General features: G+C 37.8%; 1 protein-coding gene across 2 annotated transcripts in view; it reads right to left on the bottom strand.

The window, feature by feature from the left end:
- Window positions 1-2112: 2112 nt before the first annotated feature.
- The window catches only part of MYSM1 (Myb like, SWIRM and MPN domains 1), a 41723-nt gene continuing 27643 nt past the window's right edge, over window positions 2113-16192 (bottom strand). The window contains exons 14-19 of one of the 2 annotated variants that reach the window (XM_005204551.5): window positions 15945-16019; window positions 14960-15148; window positions 14186-14318; window positions 8268-8373; window positions 8033-8090; window positions 2113-7023 (exon numbers count right to left, since the gene is read on the bottom strand). In XM_005204551.5, coding sequence (XP_005204608.1) covers window positions 6856-7023; window positions 8033-8090; window positions 8268-8373; window positions 14186-14318; window positions 14960-15148; window positions 15945-16019 — 729 coding nt within the window. In that variant the 3' untranslated portion in view covers window positions 2113-6855. The remainder of the gene's footprint in view (window positions 7024-8032; window positions 8091-8267; window positions 8374-14185; window positions 14319-14959; window positions 15149-15944; window positions 16020-16192) is intronic. The other variant, NM_001192408.1, reaches the window with a different exon arrangement.

Below are 16192 nucleotides of genomic sequence, written 5' to 3'. Positions count from 1 at the left end.
GTGTGTTTGAGGAGAGGCAGGGAAGATTAGTCCACTCATTTTTTGTGATTAGGAAGATAATTCTGTTCAAGATTTCCTTTAAAGTATTTTGCTACACAAAGGGAGCCTGATGTGGATAATCTCCTAGTTACTGATGGTTCCAAGCTCAGTCTTTGCGACCCCATGGACTGTAGCCTCTGTCCATAGACGTTTCCAGGCAAGAGGACTAGAGTGGGTTGCCATTTCCTTCTCTAGGGGATCTTCTCAACCCAGGGATCGAACCCCAGTCTCCCACATTGCAGGCAGATTCTTTACCATCTGAGCCACCAGGGAAGCCTATTGATGGTTAAAGATACCATAATTACTGTTGAGTTCTATCTAACAGATGTTTTGAAACACAAGATTAAGTTCAGTAATCACTAATCTGGGTAAAATAATCTAAGCAGTTAACTTGCTTTCAGAACTATCCAATTCCACATTTTGAGGTTAACTTGTTAATGGAGGAAGGTGGGCAAGGAATCCTTGATTATGCCTGGTAACAAGTATTAGAGTTATTAACTGGTAAAGCTTGTTTTTGATAGCAGAAAAAATACAGAAGACAAAAGCAGGTTTTTAAATTTAGCTATAACTCTGCAAATACTAGAAGGCAATAGCACCCCACTCCAGTACTCTTGCCTGGAAAATCCCATGGACGGAGGAGCCTGGTGGGCTGCAGTCCATGGGGTCGCTAAGAGTCGGACACGACTGAGCGACTTCACTTTCACTTTTCGTTTTCATGCATTGGAGAAGGAAATGGCAACCCACTCCAGTGTTCTTGCCTGGAGAATCCCAGGGACAGGGGAGCCTGGTGGGCTGCCGTCTATGGGGTCGCATAGTCTGACACAGCTGAAGTGACTTAGCAGCAGCAGCTGCTGCAAATACTATTTTCTTTTAACCTAGCATTCTATGGGAAGATAATTGGGAATCAGTGATGTAGAAACACATCAGCAACAGTGAGAAAAACCATTATTATAGTACAAATAGGTCTGTGGACAATCCTGGTCTGGAGCCACACACAGACTGTGATGCTGGCCAATCAAAATTATAGCAAATGCTTGATGAGCAGGAATCCATAACAGCTGTACACAGGAATGAACGTCCGATGAAATAAATGCCTCATGGAATTAGAACTCCTAAGATTATACTTCGCCACCTAAATTATTTTCATTTAGGAGCCTGAATTCAAATTGGTTCTGTAAACAAGATAATGAACTGTACTACTGAGAGAAAAATTCACTTGTAGAAATGGAAAATTTTCTATTACTAACAAAATATAAATCTATTTATATTTATACACAGATCTTCATCTAGCATAAGTATCTAGGAACCTATTCAGAGAAGTTTTAGAAGTGTGCAAACAAAAATAACTTTTCATAGAAAAATGGATCATCTGAAGTTCATCAGTTCAAAGCTGATAATGGCAAATTTGTACTATAGAGTGCTACGCACTGTTTGCAAAGAATGAGTAGATGTTTATGTGCTAAATGCAAAGAAGTCCTCAATAAAAGGACAGACAGTGAAGATCTATATGTACTGAATATACACAAGTCTGACCCTGTTGTTCAGTTTTTCAAATTGATAGGTTTTGCAGAAAGTAAGAACTGGGAAGTTAAGGACTAGTTAATGAGTTAATTCCACATGAGACTTTTCTCTTAAACCCAAGACTCATCATTCTCTAACTCGCTCGTTCTTTACCTCCATGTCTATGCTCCAAGGTCACTTATCTCTGAAATATCTTCTATCTGGAACATCGTCCCCAAATATCATTAAGGTTTAAAGGTAATCTTTCCGGCAATCAATCTCACTGCTTACATTCTAAAGAATTCTCATTTATCTATCTACACACCTCTTACCCTTGCAGTCTTACAGGCATTTATAATCAGTTCCTGTTTTTATCTTAGTGTCTTACCTACCCATGTCAGTTCTATATGCTTCTCATTTATCAGGTAGTAGGATTAGGGAGTAGGATTCTTGTGGAAAGGAACCAAGACCTTATTCACCTTTGTGTCCCTAAAATGCTCAGCAAATATTTGCTGAATTAATGGGGGCATTGTTTGTAATCAGTGTGTATGCTGCTAATAATTTAGACAGAGACCAAATGATTCACCACTTTATTTTCAAAATTTTATTTATATAGAATCTTTAGAATGTTTCCCTTAAATTCTTATAAGATAAAACCCCAAAGTTTAAAACCAGTTATTTTATGTCACAATTTAAGTACAAGGAGGAGAATTCACTTATTTTGAGGAAAAGCTTTCATAATTGTACAAACATTAATATTTACAATATTCTTTAATACAGATATACACAACATGGCATCATATTTAATTGTACAAAATGGTTTAAATTATATTTTAGTACAGAACATTCCAAGATTCAAACTAATAAAAGAAATTCCATAAACACTGATATTAATAACATTTGGGGAAAACAACAGCAACAGGCTTATCAATAATCATGGTAAACTTGTACATAATACACAATTCACACATTAGATCCACAAATTTAAAGATATATTTGACCCATCTATTTAATTCATGCTAGAATCTAAATATTATTTTATGATTCATCTGAAACAAATGTTCTGTGGTAACCTATGAAACAGGAATACAAACTGTAAGATCACAGTTAACATGTTTCTTAATTCCTAAGAGAGTACTCCAGGAAACCTCAAAGATGGCAGATCAGGCATTTTTTTTTTTTTTTTGGCAGAAATTAAGAGTTCTTATGAATATATTCATAAATATAGTCAAAGGAATAAAACAACCCACATATCATGAATTAATTTTACCTTCTCAAATTTAGTTTGGTATAGAGCCCCTGGCATAATCACAGCTTCTCTGGGATATTTGACTTTTTCCTGACTTAGCTGGGATAACATACTTACTCTTTGCCTTGCTCTAGAAAGGATTTAAGGAAGCTTAAAAGAAAAGATTTAGAAAATACCAGAAAGCCCAAATTACAGGTTAAATGAAAAAACCTTTAAGAAAAGGTAAGGAATTATGCTAAAGCATATTACATTATTCTCCACAGTGGTTTTCTGGAAATATTGCAAAATATGATACTAATTTGTAAGAAAGCTATTAAACTACTGTAAACTGGAAATGATCACATTTCTTTGTTAAATGCTGTATTACCTCTGATGGAACAGATGATGACACAAATGTATGTCTTTTTATCTTTGTGCTTGTGTGAAGTAAGTTTTCCTAAATGTCATAATGTGTGACTCTAGATTGAGCCTCTGGCTCTGGGTAGAGAAGAGTATAGGTAACACCAGCTGGGGTCCTGAGACGGTAGCTACCTTCCGGGTTGTGTAGGGACGCGACAGAGCATCAGTCCTAGGGCCTCCTGCCTGTACTGGCTTCTCCAGGTTCTCCAGCTCAGCTCATGAGGACCCAGCAAGATAAACAGGAAGAAGGTGAACTGAAGAGCAGGAGGCCCACTCAGGGTGGCATGCCGAGCCCACAGTCTCCTCGCTGCCCAAACAACCTGTGCGTCACAGCCCTTGCCCCACTCCTGGGGGGGAGGAAAGTTACGGAGAGAAGGCTGGGGCAGCTTTAGTCAGCTTCTGGCAAACAAGAATGCTTCTGTTCAACTCCATTCTCCAGGCCTTGCTTTCAACACGTGACAATGGCGGATCTCATAGCTACACACCGACAGGTGACAACTGAGGGAGTGGGGATGAAAAAAGAGCTTGAGGGAAATGCAGGAAGAAAGGGTGGCAGGAGCCGTGACTCGTAATAAGAGTCAGAACAAAATATCCACCTGAAAACTAAAATTAGCCACTTCAGCCCATCTTTCTTTGGGGGATGAATGGTTCCAACTAAGTCCTGAATGTTGGTGGAGTCAGTCAAGACCAAAGCTCATGTCTATGGATCTAAAGCCACAGGAACTGCAGTGTTTTTGGCTGTGTGGCAAAGCTCCGCTAGGGTTTGTGAGGTCAGTTTATAGGGGAGGGGTAACAGAATATAGGCAGGGCCAACTGAGCTATTAGGCACCAGGTCTCATGTTTATAATACATTTAGAGGCCCTCCCAAATGTTTTAATTTCTTTTAAATTTATAACACAAAAAACACTTTCAGATGGGAGGATGTATGCATATACAATATTAAATTCATTTTATACAAATGCAGTTGTAACATTGATTTTTAGTAGTTTTTCTGTGGAAGAAGAGGGTCAAAAAGGCCAAAGTGTCTAAGGCCCACGGAAGCTACAGTGCAGCACTGAGGGCCGATGGGCCAAGGCTGAAATGACCCAGGGGCAGCCTCTGGTCTTGCGAATCTTATTCCACTGATTTTTCTTTTTTTGAATATTACTTTGGGATGAGACTAAAAGAGAGCTAATACTAGTGAAGTAATCATAATGTCAATTTCCAGTAGGCAAGCTGGAAAAAGAAAAAAAATAAAACAAAACGAAGCTCCTTATTTTATTGTCATTGCACAAAAGTAAGGACCAAATCAGGACGAAGAGACTCTGATGTTTTCAGGTCCTATCTCCACTCTGTAAACATTGCTAGAGGTAGGCTTCCCTCTGAGACCCTGCCTCTTAAACTCCCACACTGCCACTCAGTCCGAGACTTCCCGTGCTTCTCAAGGCTTGATTCCTACTGCCCTCAGCAGGCCAAGGTTGGCAGTGATAGGAATGTGGGCACCAAGAGCTGCAAAAATGTTTTAAGACTATCATAAGAAAAATATAAAGGAATGAATGAGGGAGGAGGGGAGGAAAATATCACAGACTGTATTCAAAATTACATGATGTTAAAAAAAATGAAAGGTTTATACTACAATGTTAAATATGGTTTCTGTTTTTTAAAAATTATCTTCTAAAAGGATAAATGTACTCTATTATCAAAAAAAAAAGTCAGGAAGTATTACTTAAAAAAACTATGCTCCAAAAGCACTAAACTCTGAACAGTACCATGTTTGAGCTCCTCATAGTATGGCTTAGGTTACTAAATGTAGTAACCCACAAGCAGGCAGAAGACCCAGACTGAGAACAGAATTCTTAATTTTCACTATCTTCCAACCCCAATCCATCAATATAACAGGGAAATGTCAATTAAGAAAGCTAATTAATACCACTTTCTAGGGTCTGTTCCTGAGGTATAATGAAGAAAACATGTCAGAAGGAAGAGTACAAAGGAATGAACCACTACCTTTTACAGAAGCATACTTTCTGCCCTTGAATTACAGGTGAGGAGCCTGACATACAGAAGGTTATGTGATTGTCACATAACAAAGCTGGTAAGAGAATTCGGGTAAGAACTCAGGTTTCCTATTTTTGGTCTACAGTTCTAATATCCCTGGTCCCCACAGTAACTGCTTTGTAAGTTATGTTTCACTGTTTATCCTAAATGAATGTAGAAAAACGGAAAATACTGCCACTTTCCTTAAAAAACACTTAAAATTAACTTTGGGACTGTACCATCTCAAAATATAACCTCCAGGTGAATAAGTCCAACGATTAGAGTGAATTACAAGATTTTAGACCTCGTAGGACACAGGGAAGATAATGTAGACCTCAGTTAAACATGAATTTAGGCCCAGAGAAGGTAGACTATATTCCCCCAATTCACAAGACTGAGTCAAGACCCAGATCATCTAAAACTGGCTCACTGCTCCTTCCAACACTGACTTATTTTCCTTGGATATTAATTACAGATCATACACAGATTAGATGCAATAGAACTGATGAAGATGATGCAAGACCTTTCAGTGGCTCAGGCTCATGCACTTGAAAATAAATTCTAAATATTTGCAATCCTCTGGAGCAGGGTTTGGAAGACAACAGCCAGCAACCTGTCTTTTATGGGGCTCATGAATTAAAAATGGTTTTACATTTTGAAAGAGCTGTTAAAAAATATAAAGAAGAATGATCGACAGAGATGGTATGCAGTCTGCCAAGCCTAAGTTATTAACTTCCCCTTTACACAAAAGGTCCACTGACCCCTGTTCTGGATTCAGCAAGTATACAGAACTGGGCTCAATACATAATATGTCCTGGAAGGATTTTTTGTTTTTAAAATCAAATCTGATTTATTTAAGCTTTATTGTAATTTGCCTCTTTCTCCTCATAGCAGGTAGGAAGAGGAAAAATAAAAAATCTAGTTTGTTATGATTACCTGTGTTCTAGTTAACTGAGTTTTATCACAAACACTAGTTAAGTGGCACCTATAGCTGAAGCTCCTTATATTATGTATCTCAAAGCCTGACAAAATGCTACAGCTGATAAAATGGCACATCCTATAGCAGTGCAGTTATAAAGTAAAATGGAAGCAAATATCTGTAATTAAACAGCTGGTCATTTGATTCTCTCCTTTAGGTCTCTTCTCCAGGCCTCCCCTGGCCTCGCATAGCATGCTGTTAGATTCATTAAACCAGCAGTTCTCAACCATGTTCATTATTTCAGTGACCACCCACCCGCATCTCATCTGCAACCATAAACAAGCCTCAAAAAAACACATGAAGAGAACAGAGGTGCTCCTAATGAGACACGAGACAGCAAAACTGGAATGACTAGTTCAGGGGAAGCAAAAATTCGAGACACAATCCATTCATCAACCTGAAGACAGCAGGGAGGCCACCCTCCAGTTCACGCCCTGACTGGCCGTGGAAGACTGCACCTGCAGGCCGACCCCACTTCACACAACACTCTGAGTACCACATATGAAAACAAGTCCAGCTCTCTTTCTTGCCAGATGGTGTATGTGGTGAAGTTTGGATTTCATGAACTAGCAAAAAAGTCAAAGCTGTACCACAGTTAAACAATAATTTCAAGGTTATAACTCTCAAAGTAGGATCTACCGTGTCAAGATTAAAATATCTTACTTTAAGATAATTACATTAACAATTCCTTTTGCCCCACAGTACAGTTCTCTTCAGCCACTCCATTCTCTGGATTGCTTTGGTAACTGGAAAGGAATAAATTTTCTATTTGAGTCAAGAATTCTTCAGCAATGAAGCAATTGGTCACTTTGCTCAGAGTTTTCCTCAGACACTCCAAAAGCTAGTTGAAAAGAAAAGTTTTATATTGAAATACAGAAAAGTACAAGAAGAGAGTTTGCATTACTATCATTTTATCCCTTTGCAAATCTATTTTATAGTGCTTAACTTAGAAAAATTCTAGTGCTTAAATTAGAAACACTCTCCTAGGAGGTTGAGGAGGTTGAGGATAAATTTGTGTTTAATAATCGTACAGCTGAAGTATAGGAAACCATTGTTGAGGAATGCTTAGGTTAGTTCTGATTTTATATAAAGAGATAATCTTGAGACTGTATGTATCATGCTTTCTACGAACTTGTGGATTTGCTTTAAGTAGTTTTATTTACAAAGCAAAGAATCCTATGGGATAAAAATCTATGTACATTAAAATACAAGATTCTACCATTTCAAATATAGGATGCCAGAGTCTAGTTCCTGGGAAATGTGTATATTAATATTCCAATAGAACAAAAAGAAAGTGACTACAATAGGAGGGGGTAAAAAATATTAAAGAAGAAACTTAGTAAGTTAAAATTTTCTATTTCCAAACTGTTACTAAAAGAAAAAAAGAAAGGCCAATCTTGCCAATCTCTCAATACACTCATAGAAACAAAACTAGAAATGAAATAAAATAATTCAAGACTCTTATTTTCTACCAGAAGTTAAGTAAAATGACCATTTAAATTTGTCAGATTTATACTACCACTTTTAAAAATGATCAATTGTTAAAGCTAAATGGGAACATGGTGCTTTTGAATTTAATTAAATAAGAAAAATGCTCTCCATTGTGTACAATAGTAATCAGCCAACATTGACAAATTTTGTTCTAAAACAATATTATTTCTATATGCAAGCTGGGCAACAAAACACATTACTAATTATCTCCTAGAAATTAAATTTAGAAAGGAAAAAGCAATAAAAGAAACACACAGAAAATGTATCCACAAAGCATCAGGCATCATGGGAAAACACATCAAGATGAACAGCTTTAGACTCTATGAACAATGAAACCAATTAAACTGAAGGAAGCTTACTTTCTGCAAACAAGTCAGGTCAGAATCTCGGCGAAAGATTTTATCCATGGGGACACTGCTGTTGGAAGAAATATGAAAACAAACCAATGAAACAAATACTATAAACACATTAGTTTTGTAATAAACTATCACTGATGCCATACATCACAATTTTATATTTAACTTGGGTTTTCCCTAAAACATAGTTTAATGAGAACACTGCAGATGTGCAACCCTCTCAAACCACAGCACATACCTCCGGGATAGCCTGTATTTTTCTATTATCCATCTTGTCTTTTCAAACACTAACTCCCAACGAGGTTCTTCTAACATCTGTTGTACTTCAAATTTATAAGGTAAACCTAGAACAGCATAAAGAAGCACATTTTTACCAACTATTTCTTGAATCTCCAATCTCCTTTTAATTACTTACAATTCCCATCACTGTTTTCACAATTGCAACTTGGCAGACCAGCTAAGCAGCACTTTAAACATAGGAGGCATTCATTAATTATGCATTGCCTGGTTGAACTTGGTCCATTAAGCCTATTAATGCCAAGCAATTAATAAAGAAAAGGAACAGTGCCATTTGCATGACAATTCTATGCAAAGAACTGTGACAGGTAAGATGATCATATAAATCATCATCCAAAGCAAGAGGCTTCTGGATTGAAAGTGGGCACTTAGATGTACTTGCCAGAACCATAGGCTTAAACAGGGATTGATTTAGGCAAACCAAGCTATGTTCCATCCCAATGACTTTTTTTAAAACACAGATTATCAACACAGTGCTATAAGATAGGTAGCATTATTCCTATTTAACACATAAAACTGAGGCTGAGACGGGTTGAACAAGCTGTTTCCACTAGTAAAGCGAAGAGCTTGGATTTCACACTCCAGCAGTCTTGTCTGACTTCTAAGCCTACATTCATTCCACCTCCCTCTGTGTGCTGACGTAAGACTAGGCAGGGAGGGACTAGATTTAATTCTGGAGAGGCAGTAACATCACTTGAGTCACATAAACTCTGGAGGAAACAAGTCCAAAGGGTAGATATCACTTACATAAGTTAGAAAGGCAAAAATACCAAAAGATGAGCCTACTTAGTAATTTCTCATATATCCTTCAAAATCCCCATGTAGTTATATTTGTGGTATATTTAAAAAGCTCAGGTGATTCATTACCAAAGGCCAATACAATAATAGTGACACTGGTATAATGCTTACTATGTGCCAGGCTTTATATAAAAGTATTTTTCTTTAATTAATTAATTTGGCTGTACGGGGTCTTAGCTATGGCATCCAGGATACAGTTCCCTGAGGAGGGGTTGGAACTGAGCCCCCTCCATTGGGAGCATGGAGTCCTAGCCAGTGGACCACCAGAAAAGTCCCTAGAGGGGACTTTTGTATGGATTTTGTATGGATGTAAGGCCACTTACACAGCAGTAGCTACAGGACTAGAAAAGGTCAGTTTTCATTCCAATCCCAAAGAAAGGCAATGCCAAAGAATGTCTAAACAACTGTACAATTGTGCCCATTTCACATGCTAGCAAGGTTATGCTCAAAATCCTTCAAGCTAGACTTTAGCAGTACAGAAACCGAGAACTTCCAGATATATAAACTGGGTTTCAAGAGGCAGAGAACGAGAGATCAAATTGCCAACATGCACTGGATCATGGAGAAAGCAAGGGAGTTTCAGAAAAACATCTGCTTCAATGACTACACTAAAGTCTTTGACTGTGTGGATCACAACAAATTGTGGAAAATTCTTAAAGAGATGGGAGTACCAGACCACCGGTACCTGACTCCAGAGACACTTTTACGTGGGTCAAGAAGGGACAGTTAAAACTGGACATGGAACAATGGACTGGTTACAAACTGGAAAAGGAGTATGACAAGGCTGAATACTGTCACCCTGCTTATTTTACTTATATGCAGAGTACATCATGCGAAATGCTGGGCAGGATAAATCACAAGCTGGAATCAAGACTGCTGGGAGAAATTTCAACAACCTCAGAAATGCAGATGATACCATACTAATGGCAGAAAGTGAAGAGGGACTAAAGAGCCTCTTGATGAAGGTGAAAGAGGAGAGTGAAAAACCTGGATTTAAACTTGACATTCAAACGAAAATCATGGCAAGTAGAAGAGGGAAAAGTGAAAGCAGTAACAGATTTCCTTTTCTTGGGCTCCCAGATCACTACAGATGGTGACTGCAGCCATGAAATCAGAAGATGCCTGCTCCTTGCAAGGAAAGCTATGACAAACCTAGACAGCGTATTCAAAAATAGAGACATCACTTTGCCAAAAAAGGTCCGTCTAGTCAAAGCTATGGTTTTTCCAGTAGTCATGTATGGAAATGAGAGCTGGACCATAAAGAAGGTTGAGCACCACAGAACTGATGCTTTCGAATTGTGGTGTTGGAAGAGACTCTTGAGAGTCCCTTGGACTGCAAGGAGACCCAACCAGTTAAAGAAATCCAACCAGTAAAGGAAGTCCTGAATATTCATTGGAAGGACTGAGCTGAAGCTGAAGCTCCAATACTTCGGCCACCTGATGCGAAGAACTGACTCACTGGAAAAGACCCTGATGCTGGGAAGGACTGAAGGCAATAGGAGAAGGGGTGGCAGAGTATGAGAAGGTTAGATAGCATTACTGACTCAATGGACAGGAATCTGAGCAAACTCTGAGAGACAATGGAGGACAGAGGAGCCTGGTGTGCTACAGTCCACAGGGTCACAAAGAGCCAGACTTGACTTAGCGACTGAATAACAACAATAAAGGCCACTTACATGAACTAGCTTGGAGAAGGGAATGGCAACCCACTCCGGTATTCTTGTCTGGAGAATCCATGGACAGAGGAGCTACAGTCAATGGGATTGCAAAGAGTCGGACATGACTGAGCGACTAACGCTAACACCACATGAACTAGCAACCAGTATTATTCCCTTTTCTTTTTTTATGACACTGAGCCACAGAAAGGCTATATTAAATAATCTGCTCTTGGACTTATTCATACATAACTAGCAAGAGAGAGAGCCAGGATTTCAAGTCAGGCAGTTTGGCTCAAGATTATGTTCTTAACCTTTACATCATACTGCCTCTCAACTTGCATTTTTGCCATCATAAAGCTTTTCAAGTAAATAAAATGCCAGCAAATCAGAAGGTACTAGGGGAAAAAAAAGAATCATAACTATACTTCCATACAATGCAAACATAATTTGTCAATATGCTCTAAAAAGGCTTTTTCTCCCCATTTTTTTTCAGGTGTATGGAAGGAGAGAAGGGAACAAACAGCATGATGATAGCTGATTTTTTTCATTTCTCAATTCTCTTCCATTTTGTTTTCCCCCTCCAAGAACTTGAGTGACACATTATAATACATAAGCTACTACACAAACTCCTTTTGTGATAACAATCATTTACTTGATATGTTTTGATTACCAAGCACAGGCTATAGCTATAATTGTAACTACCTACTTTAGACCTATCATTTACTAAGCACTTATATGCATTACTGACAGTCTCTACAATGCCCCATAAGCAAGGTAATCATTTTTTTTCATTTTACAGATGTGGCAAAGAATGAGCGATATTAAGTAACCTGCCCTAGGTAAAATAACAAAAGCATGTCAGAGCTGGGATCTGAGTCCAGGTAAGCAACTCCTATTCTTAATGGAAGTAAAAAATGAGACCAAAATAGAAGTAAATAAATAAATGCATTTGCAGTCTGTGCTCATAAAAAAGAAAATACACACACACACACACACACACACACACATATTATACATCTCTATTTGGTAATGAGTATTTTATAAGTTAAAAAAAGGTACTAAACCAGTAAAAATTTCCTTTTGTACTGATTACTTTTGATAGGCTTATTATTTTTTAAAATTGAGGTATAATTAATTGATAATATGCTATTTTCAAGTATACAGCAAAATGATTCAATTACACATATATGCACTGATTATTTTTATCCACTTAAGTGTCAGAATAAAACTAATCACTAAGTATATTTCCTGCCTATTACAAGTAGAGAAATGATTAGCCATCAGACATAAATTAATGAATAAATGAACACACAAATAAATATGTCAAGCACCCAGTTCAAAGTACTGTAATACAAGGTATCACATGGCTTGTGAGAAATTTTAATTAATTCTTGAACCAGAAGGTTTCCAAGAGGAGCAAAGGACCAAGGATTAAGACCTAATAAGCAGTGTTAACAACGGAAGAGGCAGCTCTACTCAAGAGAACTTTCTGCAGTGCTGTTCACATGGACACTTGTGTGCTGTCTGACAGGAGCTTACGTGAGCCTCCAGCACTGGGCCTGCTCATCTTTTGGGTGATTCCTTCTCATTTGGGGTAGTTTCTTCACACACAAGCATTGGTCTATATCTTGCTAAACACTAAATCTGAACCTTCTATACATCTCTGGAGTTTCTCCAAGTGGCATTCTGCTCTCTGGTACTCTGTCCTGCAAATTTAGTTGCCCTGGTCTCCTTGGTCTTATCTCCATCATGTCAACTCAGAGTCAGCTAAATTCTGGGTGGGTTTCTCCTCCTTGTGCCATACCTGGAAGTTCTTTTAAAGTTAATAAGCCAGGGTAACTTAGGCTCGCTTTTATGCTTCCCATCTCTGAACAATCATATCCTTCACTGCTTGATGTTATAAATACCATTGTTTTCTTTTGTCCTGTTTTTCGGTTGTATCAGACAGGTCCTTGTTACTTCATTTTGACCAGAAGTAGGATTCTACGAACTAAATTTTACATTTCATTTAATTCTAATTAATTTAAGCCATCATATATAGCCACAGGTGAATGTATAAACAGCACAGTAGAGGTTCACTCACAAAATCTAGCAGTATGTGATATTAAGACAGATTTAAACTGAGAACAATTTTACTGTGACTCTTCCTTTTGTAACTTTTTGTAAAATTATACTGGGGTAAAGAATGATACATACACACACACACATATATATATGTATGTGTGCGTGATATGCTCAAAATGGGCATTTTGGAAAAGTTAATGTCACTACTGCTCATTCAATAAAACTATATAGAGCACTGACCACTTCTTACATGTAAGGCAACTGATTAGGTGCTACAGGAGATACAAAGATGTAGTTCCTGCTCTTTGGGGCTCACAGTTTAGTGAGACATGCTAAATAAATTATATTAAAAGATGAAAATAACCATGAAGGCAGGAAACAAATGTTGCAGGTGCACAAAGAACAGAAACTAACAGTAAATGAGATGGAGGGTAGTGGTGCTGGGGTCTTCACCACAGACAGGGCATCCGAGTGACATCATTAAGAATGAAGAAATTAATTTGTTAAATCTACATTACACCATGCGCTGGGCTAGAAACTGAGAGTAGAATAAATGAGTACAATATAGTATCTACGTTCAAGGGGCTCATGAGCTAATGAAAAGAATATAATGTAGAGTGACAGCATCCAGAGACAGTAGAGTCAGTCTATACCTAATACCTAATACCATAGAGCAGTGGTATTAGGATGAAAAGAAAATATCCTAGAGATGTTAGCTGTTTCCTCTAATCTTTCACTTCTATCTGCATTCCCATCTTAAACATCCCTACTTTTCTTAGTCTAATTCCCTATCCAGCTAGAGCTGATTGGAACAGCAGGGGACATAAGTCCCAAAGGAACTGAGTCATGATGGGCTAAACCAACCCAAATTCTTTCTTGAGATAGATATAAAAATAAGTACCGTTGAGCCTAAGCTGGGAGGTCATGGAGAGCATGTGGTAGGGTGGTCACTGTTCTTTTTATCTTTTTATTCATTTGAATGCCATTGCAGAGAAAGTGAAACTGCATTTACCAAAAAATGTTCAAGAAAACAGAAGAGGTTTTGCCTGTTCTGCTTCCTGCAGTGTCTCCAGGACCTCATGTACACACTAGCTGGCTGTAAGTTATCACTGCATTGTAATGTTTTCGCCCAGTGGCCGTGGTAACAGTGGGGGCTTCACTGTAGGAGGAAATCATAAAAGGAAAGAGGGTGGCTGTACTACATGGTATGCGAACAGTGACTCCCTAGTTGAGGACACAGACTTTTCCATCAAATTGCTCTGCCTAGGTATAAATTCTGTGATTTGTAAGATTCAAAAAAATGAAAGAAAAAGTAGAACTGTTTTTGTTGAAAACTTACGATAAGAGCCATCTGGGCTAATTTCATCACTTATAACCAGGCAGGTAATCTGAGAATAAGGTAAAGGATTATTTCGATTATAAGGACTAACAATCATCCCAATGAACTTTGCACCGCCTCTGGAGAAGTAACTCTACAATTAAAAAAAAAAAAGTAAAATTAGTTCAACTACATAAACTTAAAAGTCAGTATTTAACCATACCAACATTTTATACACCTAATAGAGGAAAAGGGAATGCAAAGGTGTGTTAGAAACTTCACTTCCAAACAGCAACTAGATTAAATTTATTCCATACCCTAAACTCTTCAGGCCAAAATATGTCCAACCCAACCTGAAAAGATCACCTGGCCTACATAATCTACATTTTCCATGAATACATTTACAAATTTTATTCACTACCCTTCAGCTGTAATCTTTACCAATATGGTAATAAGTTACAATCAGTTGCCAATAGTGAAAACATCCAGATATCAAACATAAAACTGCAGAATAAAACAAAACTTTTTTCCAGAGATGCAAAATACATGATATTTCCAATTATTTCAGTTGTACCCAGTCTCTGTCCTAGTCAGCCCATCATTTTTAAAGGCTCTGGGAAGAATTATCACCGTACTGTAATGGCTTGCCTGTATTAAACAATATACATATATTACTCTTGTAATTACTTTGCTAGAAATGTTATTTCTAAGCATATTTAATTAATAGAAAACAATGAGAGGGGAGAGAATGTGCAATTATTTACAGACTATATACACAAAGACCTATAAACACACCTGGTATTTGGCTTGAGTGTCAATATCTCGTAAGGATGGATTAGGGTCAAAGGCAGGGTGAGAATGATACCATCCAATAACACTATAGCCCCTGACAGCCAAGGTTTCCGAGGCTTGTGTCTGTGAGACAGGATCCATCTCACACTGCAGTCCTGTACTCAGACTGTTACATGGTTCTGCTGCACAGACCTATAAAGGATTAATCCTTAAATGATTATACTGAAATCCTGTTAATTCTACACAGAATTCATACACAGGAACAGAAACTTTTTAAAGCCAAGTCTTTTATTTGTCTCTATCACAGGCAGCCTTTAACGTGCAAATGAAGTACTCTCCAAAAGTGTGACCATATGCTAGGAACTCAAAATCTGTTTTTCTATTCAGACAAGTGAAGTGTTGGTCAGCCCATATTAATGTTTGTAAAAAGTCATTGAATGACCCCTATCATTTATGGAAATTTCTAGCAAATGATGCATACCGAGTTTCAATCATAAGGTGACCTTTTAGGAGTTGAAGCTTTTACTGGTGAAGGCAATATGGAACCAAGGCCTGGCAATGTTCCCTCCTTCTCAGTGGATAAGGAAAACAGGTGTTCAATACATGGAATGTTCAGAAACCTCCAGGAACACATAACTTTGTTTCTCCTTTTAAAAAAAATATTTACTTATTTGGCTGCATCGGGTCTTAGCTGTGGCATACAGGCTCTTTCATGGCTGTGCATGACGCAGAGCATAGGCTTAGTTGCCCCGCAGCATGCGGGATCTCAGTTTCCAGGCCGGGGATCAAACCTGCATCCCCTGCATGGCAAGTCAGATTCTTAACCACTGGATCACCAGGGAAGTCCCAGGGAAAAAATAACTTTCTACATTCGCATATTCTCATTTATATCATAAAGTTTATGTTAATTATATCCACTGAAATCTATAAAAACACTTGGTATAGCAGCAAGACTAAATAATTTTTAAGATTTTAAGAGAAAACTTACCTCAACTATTTTATCAGCTTCTGAATATCTTCCTCCTAACAGACCAATCACTTCTGCCATAGAAACATGAGCATGCTAAAAGAAATACAAGATAGATTTAGTCCAAACATACAAACCAAATCCATCTGCCAAAATACCAGAACAAATCTCACTTATCATAGGAGAGTCATTTACAAGTATGATAATTATACTTTTCTAAAACGAATTAACACAGGAGAGGAACCAGATGCTAGGCTCAGCATACACAG

This window comes from Bos taurus, chromosome 3 (genome assembly GCF_002263795.3).
Source record: "Bos taurus isolate L1 Dominette 01449 registration number 42190680 breed Hereford chromosome 3, ARS-UCD2.0, whole genome shotgun sequence".
In the NCBI taxonomy this organism is placed as follows: Eukaryota; Metazoa; Chordata; class Mammalia; order Artiodactyla; family Bovidae; genus Bos; species Bos taurus.
The sequence above is the reverse complement of the archived record's forward strand: the minus strand, read 5'-3'. Positions and strand labels throughout refer to the sequence as shown.